The 14,139-nt window shown below is 37.2% G+C and overlaps 1 protein-coding gene across 1 annotated transcript in view; it reads left to right on the top strand.

The window, feature by feature from the left end:
• The window catches only part of pcxb (pyruvate carboxylase b), a 316,419-nt gene that overhangs the window by 275,431 nt on the left and 26,849 nt on the right, over positions 1 to 14,139 (top strand). Inside the window, 1 exon segment of the mRNA XM_067435536.1 lies at positions 9,218 to 9,397. Coding sequence (XP_067291637.1) covers positions 9,218 to 9,397 — 180 coding nt within the window.

Raw genomic sequence — 14,139 nt, 5'->3', positions numbered from 1 at the left:
GGGTATGTTCAGAATAGCATGCCACATTCTATTTTTAAAAGAAAGTAGTAGGCTTATGCATTATTTATACTTTGTACAGTATATGAATTGCCTTTATGCATGGAAATATCTGCATTACCTACTACATTTGCCAGAATGTGCGGTTTAAAATCAATGAACCAGGAGTGATAACCTTAGCCAACAGTTGAGGCAAAGATTTTGTTATTTGCCAAGCTTATTTTTAAAGAAATTAATACTTTTATACCATATTATTTTTTTTTTCAATTTTATTTTTAAGCATGCACTAAAGTGATCAAAAGTAAAGTGACACTGAAGACTTTACATTAGCCACTTTTCCACCATCAGGCCAAGTCATTCTCACTGCTTAACCGTTCCATTCCGTGCTGATCCAGCCCAGCCCGTACGGACATGGTTGTGATTTCCACTGTTGGGCACTTTTCAATTGTTGGGTCACTGTAATACAATTACTCTGTAATGCATTAGTCATTGCCTTGGTAATGCTAGAGTTTATAGATGATATGAGCTCGTAATGGACCAGAGGTTTGTTTTAAAGGTGTTATAAGCTTTTTTAAATGTATACTGTTGTCTGAGGTCAGCTAATGACGTGTTGTGGTTTTTACATTCAAAAACATCATGACTAATAAGTAATAGGCTATTTTCTACACTGGTTTTGAGGCTCTCTCCTGAACGCTGGGTTTTGATGGGCGTGCCGCACTGGAGACTTGAAAGTAAACGCCCACTGCTAGGATTGGATAAGATTTGCATATTTAATGAGCTTCAGCTCCCCTGTCAGTTCACATGAGGGATTGTTTTGAAAGTGACAACCGGAATGATTCTCTCACAGGGCTCGCAAAACGTATTTATCAAACAAACACAATGATTTATTTCTCATCCACCCGAGCTTGCATTACTTGGCCCGCCCGATCGGTGGATATAAATACGAACCGCACACACACACACAAAATGAGAGTGGACGAGAGTGAACAACGCAGATCAAGAAAGGAATATTTTTTCACTTTTTAATATTCACTGGCCTGCCGACGGGCTTGCGTTTTGGTCGCCCGTCTGGAAAACGCATAGCCCTGAGACAGTGCTTTGCGAGCCCTGGCCCATACATGTATGAGTTTGATCCCGAATCGCAATGAACCAACAAATAAAGGATTCTCCAGCCTGTGACAGCGTGCTACGGTATGTTCTGTTAGACACGTACACATAATCAAAACGATCTGTAACACTGCAATGCTATCCCATATTTAAAAAATAATAATTTTACTCACATATGTGTGTTGCACAATTTCTGTCAGATCCAATATAGAAGGCACAGCATTGTCTTTTAATCTCAATATGTCTGCAAATACAGCTCAACCTGTGTATTGTTTACAAATGATTCCACGCCAAAATAAAGCAAGCAAACGTGCAATATCTTACGCACATGAGCTGGAACTTTATTCAATCAATCAATCAACTTTATTTATATAGCGCTTTACAATGACGATTGTTTCAAAGCAGCTTCACAGAGTCAAACAAGACAATATTGCAACAAAATTTGATTTGGCTGTAAAGTTGTTCTGGAGAAAACAGTGTGTGTGAATGATTAAAAATAAAGTTCAACCACTCATTAGCTCCACGAGTCGGTGGGCAGGGCTACTGAATTTGACGTGCTTATTATTCTGTAGAGGCAGCGTTTCTGCATTCTATGATCTGAGTGGTCGACATATTCTGAGATTGAGCGATTTCTGGGCCTGGTGTCAATAAAAGCTTCTCTTAAAAGCCAGGCAACAGAGTGCAACGTCACTACACACATTTTACCAGCACTATTATCTAAGCGTGCTGAGAATCCCGAGCAGAGAGCGGTTTGTAATCATCATTACGTGCCAAACCAAGCTCGAGTGGAAATATAACTGCAACTATTCCTTTCCATTCTTAGAACCATTCGACCCAACGATTGAAAAGTGGCACTTGTTAAATTTTCAAATAAGCTGCTCTTTCAAACTTTATATTCACTAAAGAATCCTGATAAAACTAAATGAAATGTATTACTGTTTCCACAAAGATATTTTGTAGCACTATTGTTTTCAAAATTGATATTAAGGAAATGTTTTTTGAGGATCAAATTAGAATGATTTCAGCTTTGCCATCACAGGAATAAATTGAAAACATTAAAATAGAGAACTGATTTAAATTGTAATATCCATTATATTTTACATTTGCCATTCTTTCAGAATGTTTGATCAAATATTTTTTATTCTTTTATTTTTTTACATCTATTTAAAATCATTTGCATAGTAGGAAGCATAGGGTATATGGTGCACAGTAAGCATTATGCTAGTTTTCCATTCTGAACACAACCTTCATGTCTTGCACATCCTTGCTAGCCTGGGATACACTCCAACACACAAACACTCCACTAATTCTGTTTCTTTTGAAGCAGCAGCAAGCACTGACAGACACAAACCGTTCTCTTGAGTTCAATGCGCTCTCTGTCCATGCCGATGGCCAAACAGATGTATCCTGTCAGTTAGCCAGAGATACCCTGCACAATAACACAGAGAGAGTAAACACTTCTAGACCTCTGTGTGTGTTACGTTATGATGGCAGTAATAGATGGCAGTATCTGAAAAACTTGTCCTTTTGGGGACATTTGTATTCCCCATAAACAAAACAGTTTAGAAATAATGGTTTTGGAAATGGGTATGTTTAGGGGTAGGGTTAATGTTAGTGGATAGAATATACAGTTTGTAGAGTGTGAAAATCAAAAGTGTGTGTGTGTGTGTGTGTGTGTGTGTGTGTGTGTGTGTGTGTGTGTGTGTGCGTGTGCGTGTGCGTGTGCGTGTGCGTGTGCGTGTGCGTGTGCGTGTGCGTGTGCGTGTGCGTGTTTTGTTTTTAAATATGAGGACACAAATGTGTATAATGACATGGGTATGACACAGGTATTACAAGGAGAGGGTGAAATATGAGGACATTGGCCATGTCCTCACTTTTCAAAATGCTTGTACTAAATCATGCAGTATATGTGTTTTTAGGTTTTTTTTAGTTTTGTTTTTTGAAAAAGTAAAAATGCAGAATGTTTCCTGTGAAGGGTAGGTTTAGGGGCAGGGGCAGTGTAAGGGGATAGAAAATACGGTTTGTACAGTCTAAAAACCATTATGCCTATGGAATGTTCCCACATTTCGCAAAAACAAACAAAAGTGTGTATGTGTGTGTGTGTGTGTGTGTGTGTGTGTGTGTGTGTGTGTGTGTGTGTGTGTGTGTGTGTGTGTGTGTGTGTGTGTGTGTGTGTGTGTGTGTGTGTGTGTGTGTGTGTGCGCGCTTGTGCGTGTTTGTGTGTGTGTACGTGTGCGTGTGTGGAAGCATAGACTGAGAGACAGAAGCAGAGAGCGACTGAGATGTACACAGAAGGGATTACTGTACGTCAGAAAAGCAGTAAGAGGAGACACTGACGGGCGTGAGGATTACTGTGTGTGTGTTTGATCCCCTCTTAATCCCGTCTCAGTCTCATCTTATAACACTTTCCCCGACAGCCTCCATCACAGTGACTTGGCCTGACCGAGTTTTGCATTGTGTCTGGGTACTTAACAAATCCTCTACTTAATTAACAACCCATTGATTTCTCTCTCTATTCAAACTAGAGGCAGAAGTTTAAGGATTTTTCAATAATTAAGGGCGGCTTCCTCATAATTTGAATCTTTTTACCTTATGCTTTCTTCTGGCTTCAAAAAATCCTGTTGAGCATCGGCCCAAAAATGTTGCCAAATAGTAAAGATTGGGGAACGAGGACCAAAATGTAAATTTTTCTCCCTTTTTTTGTAATTCTTCAAATTGATCAGTCAATATTCTGGATTTTCAGATCGTGTATATGGTATTGACAGCTCTGTACTTGACAGTATAGACTACTGCCTATTATTATAATTATTATGTACGGTATGTGATATGCAGTTGTTATTCTTTTTTAAGTATTGTTTAACTGTTTTAGTCACCTGTTTCCCAGCCAGTTTTGATGCAAGTAAAGGGTACATATCATCATGGTTATACTAAGATGGATAGTGTTAAGTTGACAGAATCCATTGTAAAATATAAATGATGAATAAATAAATAAAAATCAGAGAGGAGACCTTCAAAATCAGTTGTTTTCATTTATGTATGAATACGTATGAATAAACAATCAGATGGGACTGTAGGGAGAGATGAAGATGGGAAATATAACAGGTGTACTATGGAGGATGAAGGAGGCACTATATCTCACAGCAGAGTAGCTCACAGTGCCTTTTTATTTTATATTTGATTTTTATTATACATTTTTTAAGTGTATACTTTTAATCAGCAAGGATGCATTTAATAGATCAAAATAAAGACATTTATAATGTTAAAAGATGTATTTGATAAATAAATGCTTTGGAACAAATCATCAAAGAATCCTGAAAAAAAATGTATCTAAGTTTAAAACAGCATAACTGTTTTCAGCATTGATAATAATAATAAATGTTTCATGCTGACCCCAATCTTACAGAGCCCAAACTTCTGAATGTAGTGTACATTATTGTATATTTCACAATCTGAGTAGGTCATTATTCCCATTTCTAAGAGTTTAATTCAACTAAACGTAGCACTTTCTTTATTGAGTGATTAATGCAGTCTGATAAAAGAAATATATTTATTTGCTCATTGGTGGAGGTTCATTTATTTGAAGAAAAAAACTCTTATGAGCCTTTTATGAGAATAGTCATAACATTTGCTATTCTGTAGAATTGTACGCTATTCTGAACACAAAGGTCTCATAAAGCAGAGCACTCCAGCTCCCATGAGTCTTTAGGATTTGATTTAACATGAGCTCCAGCATCTTGACTTCCAGTGACTGTGGCAGGATGAAGGAAACGTTCACGCTTAATTTAGTGAAATCACATTTGATTATCCAGACAGTTAAGTTTTCCTGTTACGGAGAGTCATTTTTCTATGAACAGTATTCCCTGGCTGAGATATCTGAGTGCCAGCATTTTAACATTTGTCAAAGAAGCTGAATGTTGACATTTATATGCATAAGAAGTTTTATAATGGGTCACATTAGGGTATGGAGGTCTCCACTGTGTCATCCACTACAATTCCAGCAGTGTTGGAGTCACTCAGGATTGTTGCTAAACCCTTTGCTCTCAAAAAGTCTTTGTACATGTCATGTCTGTGGCTTTGTATTTAAACAAGGATATTAACCTTGCGTAACCTTTCTCTAGAAGTATATTATGAAACTTAATCCTAAATGTCACTCACATTTATTTAGTGCCTTTTTTTACCTACTCCCAACCATCCAGCCCAGAGTGCTCACAAGTTGTTGTTTTTTATATACCATGAATATCATATCCTTTGGAATAACTTGAACGCCATGTTAAATTATAACCACTACTATGGCACATGTCAAAATATTTGATACTGTACCTCAGTGCCGAGGTTCAGAAATATTTGTGTGGTCCTTGGCAAAATAGGGTGGATAAATGACTGCTATCAAATTACAACATTTTACAATCCATGGGATAAAAAAATAATTTGAGAAATAAGATTAGCTTAATGTGCTTCTTTTTCATCCAACAGTCATGAGAACTACAAAATCCATTCATAAAGAAAGTAATCAGTGAATAGAATAAAAACAATGTTTTAAGATAAGATTAAGATAAATAATCATAGGCGGCAAATAAGGCTTAGCCTTCCCCTGGCCATGGACTATTTTCTCACTCAAAACCTCTGCATGCTTCTGATTGCTTTTAGAGGGAAAAGCTGCCCATATCTGTTGGTCTAGGATCAGTTTTCTCTGCCATAATAGCATATTGACCCTATGCATATCTGTGTTTGCGCTTTCAAAGGTTTCTATTTACAATGTGTTGATTTCTTGAGAACAGTGTCCAGAGGTGATTACATTAGAATCCACTCACCGCTCAAAACACCAGTTATCACAAACATTTATAACTCTCATTATAATAAACCGAGTGTAGGCATTATGTAAACAAGAGATTCATTACGCATTGTAGACAACTTGAAAGAAACGTGGTGACATTTAACGTCTTATTCTTCTCCTTAATCTCTTTCCTCTTCTCAAATCCTCATGGATCTCTAATTTCTATGCAGTTCTCTCACCCTCTTGTTTTGTTCTTTTGGTTTCTTTGGTGATTTTCTATTTCTCTCCTGAATCACACACTCTTCATACAGTCACTTTATTGTCTTAATCTGAATGACCTTTTGAGGATAACATAGATTTGAAGTATCTTTCTCGAATTATTTTAAAATCACATTTAAAGGAATAGCTCACCCAAAAAAACGAAAATCACTCGACCTTATGTCGTTTCAAACTCATATGACTTCCTTTCCTTCGTGGAACAATAGATGAAGTTTTAGAATATCCTAAAAAGAATGACCATTATGAATCTGAATAGTTGTACATATAATTGGTCATTTGTAAACTAATCTTTCTTTGGTAAAACTTTACAATAAGGGTGCACTAATATGGATTAATTCATGTTTGGCTAATGCACAGATAATCACGAGTTAATGTATGACTCATGATTGTTGCATCAGCAAATCATTAAAATTCTATATGATTAATAGATTAAGTAATCATTAACTTAAACGTGTCATATTGTATTCATTCCCTAATAACACATTATATATTAACTCATAGTGTAAATTCCTGTTAATTACCTCAGTGCTTGAAGCCATGCATTTCCACTTCTAGTTGTCTGCTTTAATTAATCATTAGCTAACGATTTCCAAAGATTTCATTATGTTATGACTTTACTTGCTGAGGCACATGACTATTAACTAATTCATAATTAAAGGTGGGGTAAGTGTTATCTGGTAACTGTTGTTGTTATTTAAAATCACCAAAACAAACACGCCCCTACCCCCAAAAGGGTCTCAGCCCTATTTTGATAGCTCCGCCCCACACCTACGTAACCCAGGCAACGACTATGGCAGAATCTGTGATGGCATATTCAAGCAAAAGCCAGCATATATTAGTTCTCGGCTAATGTCCATTATGTGTCATGTGTTTTGAATAATGACTTGCACTGAGTGCTCTCTTCTCACGATCAATAGTAGACACGCCCCTTACCTGCTGATTGGCTACAAGTTTTTTATTGCACTCTGCCTGAGTCCGTTTTGTAAAACAGTTTGGAAATAACACTTACACACCTTTAATTCAAAAGCCATAACCACATTGGCATATTACTTAACAGTTAATTAATAGTCATGTCATGTGCCTCAACAAGTAAAGTCATAACATAATGATACCTTTGCAAATCGTTAACTAATGATTCATTAAAGCAGAGGACTGGAAGTTCAAATGCATGGCGTTGACCCATTGTGGTAATTAACACATTAATTTACATTATCAGTTAATATATGTTATTTAGGAAATAATACATAATGTTGTAATTTAAAGGGGGGGGGGGGGAATGCTGTTTCATGCATACTGAGCTTTTTACGCTGTTAAAGACTTGGATTCCCATCCTAAACATGGACAAGGTTTCAAAAACTAATGTTGGACGTTTGATGGAGTATGTCTGTGTCAAAAATACTCCTTCCGGTTTCTCACAAGTTTCGGAGAGTTTTTTTCGAGTATGGGTCTACTTGACGTTAATAGAGCGGAAGGTCCTTGTATGGGCCGTACGGGCTCTTCTCCTGGTAGGGTGCACGCGCGTGTGACTAGAGCGAGAGAGGAAATGCACGCCCGTAAACACTCTTAGCTGCAGATCCAGTCGTCCATGAACACTTATGACGCACCGCACTCCACTTTATTCCTATGGGTGACATCAAGCGACTTCAACGCTTCAGCACAGCATTCCGGGAAGGCAGCGCTGCATTTCAACCGATTTGAACGCAGAAATGACGGGAAGCTTCACAACATCGCTTCAGTCGCATCGCAAAGTGGATTTCCACAGTCACTGCTGTCACAGGACTTCACCAAATCATACGAAAGAAGTGTGTTTTTGAAGGAGCGGTCCCAGCAATAAAGGTTCGGTCCTGCTTTGGAAGCAGCCGGTGAGTAAAACTGCTTCAAATGTCTGTGCTGTTGCTATCGTCGCGTGAGTAAACATCAGTAAACGACACGATCGCGTGCTTCGTCATTCAAATGCGCTTACTGTTACTCCATTGTTGTTCTATGCTTAACGTTACACTAGTCTGACGTGCAAAACCGTTTTGCTTGCTACTGCTAAGGTTTAGTCGCATACAATAGTCCATAAACTCAAACTGTCCTCATAAACTGCGAGTAAACCCACAAAAATGTTGACAGGCCACTACATACAGTACATACCACAGAGACGGGTGTCCTGCTGTTGCTGTTTCTCCTGTTCAATTTATTTCAGCCTCCGAATGTGATTCTGGATCATATATCTATTAGCTGAGATCGATAGCCATGTGCTTCACCACGCTTGAGGACGTCACCGCTTTGCGCATTCGTCATTCTTTAGCTCCGCCCACACGATACGCCTCCAGGCGCTCGTTTTTTTTCCAGAAAGACTCGGTACAGCCTATATTTCTTTTATAAATATAATAAAACTAAAGACTTTTCGGAGATATGAAGGATGCAATACTAATCTATAGGTACTCAAGATTGACATGAGATTGACTGAACACCCCCCCCCCCTTAATAACAATATTAATAAATTCATATATTACTTAATCTATTAATAGAATCTTCATTAGTTGCTGATGCAGAAATCATCAATGAAAGTGTTAATTCTTCATGAGTCAAACATTAACTGCATTATTTAAGTATTAATTAAATTATATTAGTGCACCGCATTGTAAATTGTTACCTTTTACTTTGTTGCAGATCTCATTGAATCCAATGACCAGTATATTCTTCAAACTCTTCTTTTATGTTCTTTATGGAAAAATGTATGCCATACAGGTTTAGAACAACATGAGTAAATGATGGCAGAACTTTCATTATTGGGTAGAAAGTAGAAAGAAAATCCTTGTTTTGATCCAACTTTTTTTAGTTTATTTTCTTAAAGTTTCTGTTTGGTCATTGTAATGTGAATCGATTATTATGCTTGATTTGTCAGTAGAATCATGGGTAAGCGTTTCTAGCTGAGGGGAGCATTTTCAGCGTGTGGATGTTCAGTTTGCAGTACACTTCCTATTGAAATGTGAATTTGTTTTAAAAGTGTCCAGAAAGGAATGGCTCTATTTTGTATAAATCCTGTGTCTCTATCTCACTTTGTTTCTTCAGGTGACCCCCTCTTCTAAGATTGTGGGTGATCTGGCTCAGTTTATGGTGCAGAACTCTCTCTCTCGGGCTGAGGTGGAAAAGAGGGCAGACGAGCTCTCCTTCCCTCTCTCTGTTGTGGAGTTCCTGCAGGGACACATTGGAATACCACACGGAGGATTCCCTGAGCCATTCAGGTCAAAGGTGACATCACATAATTTCATGAAAACATTAATGTAAACATTTTGATGTTTTTCTGTCACTGTCTGAATATGTTCTGATATTTTGCTACTAAAATTGTTATTTGAGAAATGAGAAAATTAAGAACTGGAGTATTTCCTAATAGAAATTAAAATAGATAATAACACTCACATGAGAGTGTTTCTGCCATGAGTAGTTTAACAATGCTCACTACATCGATCATATCGATCAGATACAGAGTACGTTTCAATATTTGTATTGACATATTTCATATACAGATCATCCATAAAGTCACAACGCTTCACCTTTTACTTACATTTTCGTGACATTCGTGAAAAAAGTTTGATTGAATTCTTTGCAAATGTATTAAAAATAAACTACAACAAAAATCACATTACATAAGTATTAACAGCCTTTGCTCAATACTTTGTTGAAGCACCTTTGGCAACAATTACAGCCTCAAGTTTTTTTGAGTATGATGCTACACGCTTGGCATGCCTATTTTTGGGCAGTTTCTCCCATTCTTCTTTACAGGACCTCTCAAGCTCCCTCAGGTTAGATGAGTGTCAGTGTACAGCCATTTTCATATCTCTCTGGAAACAGTCTGGGTTCCAGAGAGCTCTGGAGCTGGTTTTAATCAAGAATGTCTCTGTACATTGCTGCATTCATCTTTCCCTTAATCCTGACTAGTCTCGCAGTTCCTGCCGCTTAAGGACATCCCCACAGCATGATGCTTCCACCACCATGCTTCACTGTTGGGATGGTATCGGCCAGGTGATGAGTGGTGCCTGGTTTTCTCCAGACATGACGCTTGCCATTCAGGCCAGAGAGTTAAATCTTTGTTTCATCAGACCAGATCATTTCATTTCTCATGGTCTGAGAGACCTTCAAGTGCCTTTTGGCAAACTCCAGGCGGGCTGTCATGTGCCTTTTACTGAGGAGTGGCTTCTGTCTGGCCACTCTAACATACAAGCCTCATTGGTGGAGTGCTGCAGAGATTGTTGTTCTTCTGAAAGGTTAGTGTTTCTCCTCAGAGAAACACTGGAGCTCTGTCAGAGTGACCATCTGGTTCTTGGTCACCTCCCTGACTAAGGTCCTTCTCCCCTGATCGCTCAGTTGGGCGGTCAGCTCTAGGAAGAGTTCTGGTGGTTCCAAACTTTTTTTTATGGATGATGGAGGCCACTGTGCTCATTGGGACCTTCAATGCTGCAGACATTTTCCCTTTCCCAGAACTGTGCATCGATACAATCTTGTCTCAGAGGTCTACAGACAGTTCATTGGACTTCATGGCTTGGTTTGTGCTCTGACATCCACTGTTAGCTGTGGGACCTTGTATAGGCAGATGTGAGCCTTTCCAAATTCTATTCTGTTCTTTTCCGTTGACTTTTTGCAACTCTGAGGTGTGAAGGACCAGGCTTAAACAGGGGTTTCATGACACTTTAATATTTTATTCATTATATTAAGACAGGGGACATTGAAATACTACATAAATGGGATTGAACCTTCAAATTTTTTGGCACATGAATACATTAGTGGGATTTCAGATGGGCAAACAAAACAGACCTTAGTCACCTTCATTTATATAGAGCTTTTTACAATGGAGATTGTTTCAAAGCAGCTCCACAGTGGTAACAGAAAAATAATGCAACAGACCTTAGACATGTTACATCAAAAATAGTTTATGAACAACTGCAAAAGAGCCACTTTATTTCTCATAGAAAAGTATTTAGGAGAAATAGAAAAAAAAAAATTATTTATTGCATTGTCCTTTAGCAGACACTTTTATCCAAGACACTTGTGGGAACTGTGGGAAAACATTTTTTTTTTTTTTTTTTTTTTTTTTTTGAGAGTGCTGTTGAGAGTGACAGTGGCATTGTTTTTGAATAATCTCTAGCCACACATAGAGAGAAAGAGTATGAGAGAGAAGAAAATGAAAAGGTGAGAGGATGCGATAATGTAAAAAAGCATTCTTTGTGACTTTTGTGTTTCCGCCTCCTTGCGCTGAAAGACTTGCTGAGAAAAGGAACCATGCACAAGTCAAATAATCCACTATAATTAGGAGTGTGATGATTCATTTTAACAACGATTCGATTCGTATCACGATTTGAGGTCGTCGATATGATTCTAGGACAATATTGGTTCATTTAGAACGATACAATCCGAAATGATTCAGTGACTTGAAATCGATTCAGTAACTTTTTAGCTAAAAATTTAAATCAGTGTAACTGAAATAAATATGTACAGGTAAAGTTTCCTAGCTTCCTGTTGTGTCTTTTAAGGGAACCAGGTATCATTGGATATATACAAACATGTATACATTTAATTGGAAATGTGTTCACATTTTATTGTTTGAATAAAGTGAACCCAACAGTTTAGGTTGAATTAACATGAAGTTAACCTTTTCTGCTCTCATTTTCAATAGAAGTACAGTAAGTGCAACCAACATACTACTACTGCTACTTCTGCTTGTTTTTCAAAATAAAAATATTACAATATTAATATCAAAAATAAAGTGCAACTAACATCTCTTCAGGTTGAATTAACAGTAGGTTTACCTGCTACTTTTGCTGTTGTTTTTCAACAAAAAAAATAATAAAATATAATATTAATATCAAAAGTAAAGAGCAAACAACATCTCTTCAGGTTGAATGAGCAGTGGCTGAACCGGCTACTACTACAAACAGCAAGCGACATATTTAGAACATCTCCGTCTTTTCTAAAGCAAAGTGTTTCCACACACTAGACCGCAATAGTGGCTTGATAATTTCTCGCTTGTTAGCTTCTCCTCTGTCATCCGCTGTCATGACAAATCCTGTCCGTAGTATGTTTTGTTTTCTTTGCGCTGCTGCTGGCACGTGGCTGACGTCACATATAGGCAGACTGAGTAACGTTTAACGCCTTTATCATTAAAAGGGCTAAGAAAAAACATCCATATAAATTCTGATGTGCTTACATCAAATGTGTTATTTCCTATTATCGATACAATCGATTGATTACCTTTTAAAACGATATTAGATCAATATATGTCGTCCGGAAGGCCAACTTGCTGAGCACAGATCGATGTAGTTGGATCATAGGAATATAAATCGATACATCGGTGTAGTAGATGAATCGTTACACCCCTAGCTATAATGCACAAACACGCACATATCTACAGCCATAAGGTCACAGGAAAACATTTTGCTCATAGTTTTTAAATGGAGTGGTTACTGGGGACAGACATCCTGCTTTTGCAGCGGAGGGCAAATTTACTTTGATTTCCTATTTCTCTGACACAGAGACAGACAGACAAACCCTTTTGAAGCACCAAAAATGAAAGATCAAAAGCTGTTTATCAGCACTGGCACTATTTCCATGTAAAAGAGCTCAGCGTGTGGCCTCGCTGTAACAGAGAAAAAGAGACAACTGTTAAAATCTGTCTCTTTCTTTAGCAGGACTTAGTATCTTAGTAGGTCAGATAAAAATATAATAAAGTCTGAATGAAGTCATTTAAACTGTGTAAGTGTGACTGACATTTGCAGACTGCTTTAATTAACCTTTTCTCACACAGAACCATGGGGTCACTTACTTTCACTGATATTTTTAGTAGAGACAAAAATATGACTGACGTGTCAACCAAGCAACAAGGATATTTCTGAAATTGGCGTCTAAAAGTGTGATCATTGACATAAATTACAACAATTCCACCACGTGTACTTCCTGCCTTTCTCAAGTTGCTAAGTAACTAGAAAGTTTGTTGCGAGCAGTGTTGTATAAAGTATCCAATCGTCATACTCAAGTAAAAGTACAGATACCATTATGGAAATAGACTCGAGCGCGTCAGATTTTATATGGATGTTTTTTCCTAGCCCTTTTAAAGTTGCTCAAAAAAAAACAAAAAATTAAGTATTGATATTAAAGTATAAAAGTATTAAAGTACAGGTGCTATTTATTAATAATGGCACAGGTAAAATAATGGCAAGCAACCTAACTGAGATTAGGATATATGTTAGGATATATAAGAGTTATTAAAGGGATTGTACAAAAAAAAACAAAAAAATGTATTCTATGATTTAATGACCCTCATGTTGTTCCAACCCTCAATGAATTTCTTCTTCTGCTGACCACTAAATGAGATATTTCCATAATGAAATTGAAAGCGGTCCAAAACAAACCCTTAGTGGCTTTCATATATATCGACCAAAAAAACACTTTTTTTCTTTGAATATATTCTTTTATTTTCATACATGTTGGGAGCAACATGAGGATGTAAATAACAGAATTTTGGGGTAAACTTTCCATTTAGCTCAAAAACTGAAGGATTCAAATGAAATTCTACACGTTCTGTGATCCACAATACAAAAAAATAAAATAAAACGTAAACCATCTAGAGATAAAACTGCAGTAAGTTGAATTAATTTGTTCAGACGTTTGCGTTTGATGAAGGCTAGTGGAAATAAGGAGACACACCGGTCAAAGATGGCCGTCTACGCATGTTTACATAGAAGAACAATCTTTAATCTTTTTAGCTTTTCATCACTTCCACCTGCGGGAGAGTTTGAACAAATATTAAATCGCACAATTATACAATTATTCACAATTATATCGTACATTATCTCGATTTCAAAATGTTTTTTTAAAGGAATAGGTGATTAAAAATGTAAATTACCCCCTGATTTACTCACCCTCAAGCCATATATGACATTCTTCTTTCAGAGTTAAAAATCTCTTTCAGATTAAAAATGTCCTGGCTCTTCCAAGTTTTA

This window comes from Pseudorasbora parva, chromosome 1, assembly GCF_024679245.1.
Source record: "Pseudorasbora parva isolate DD20220531a chromosome 1, ASM2467924v1, whole genome shotgun sequence".
NCBI classification, from domain to species: domain Eukaryota; kingdom Metazoa; phylum Chordata; class Actinopteri; order Cypriniformes; family Gobionidae; genus Pseudorasbora; species Pseudorasbora parva.
This window is presented reverse-complemented; position numbering and strand designations above follow the sequence as displayed.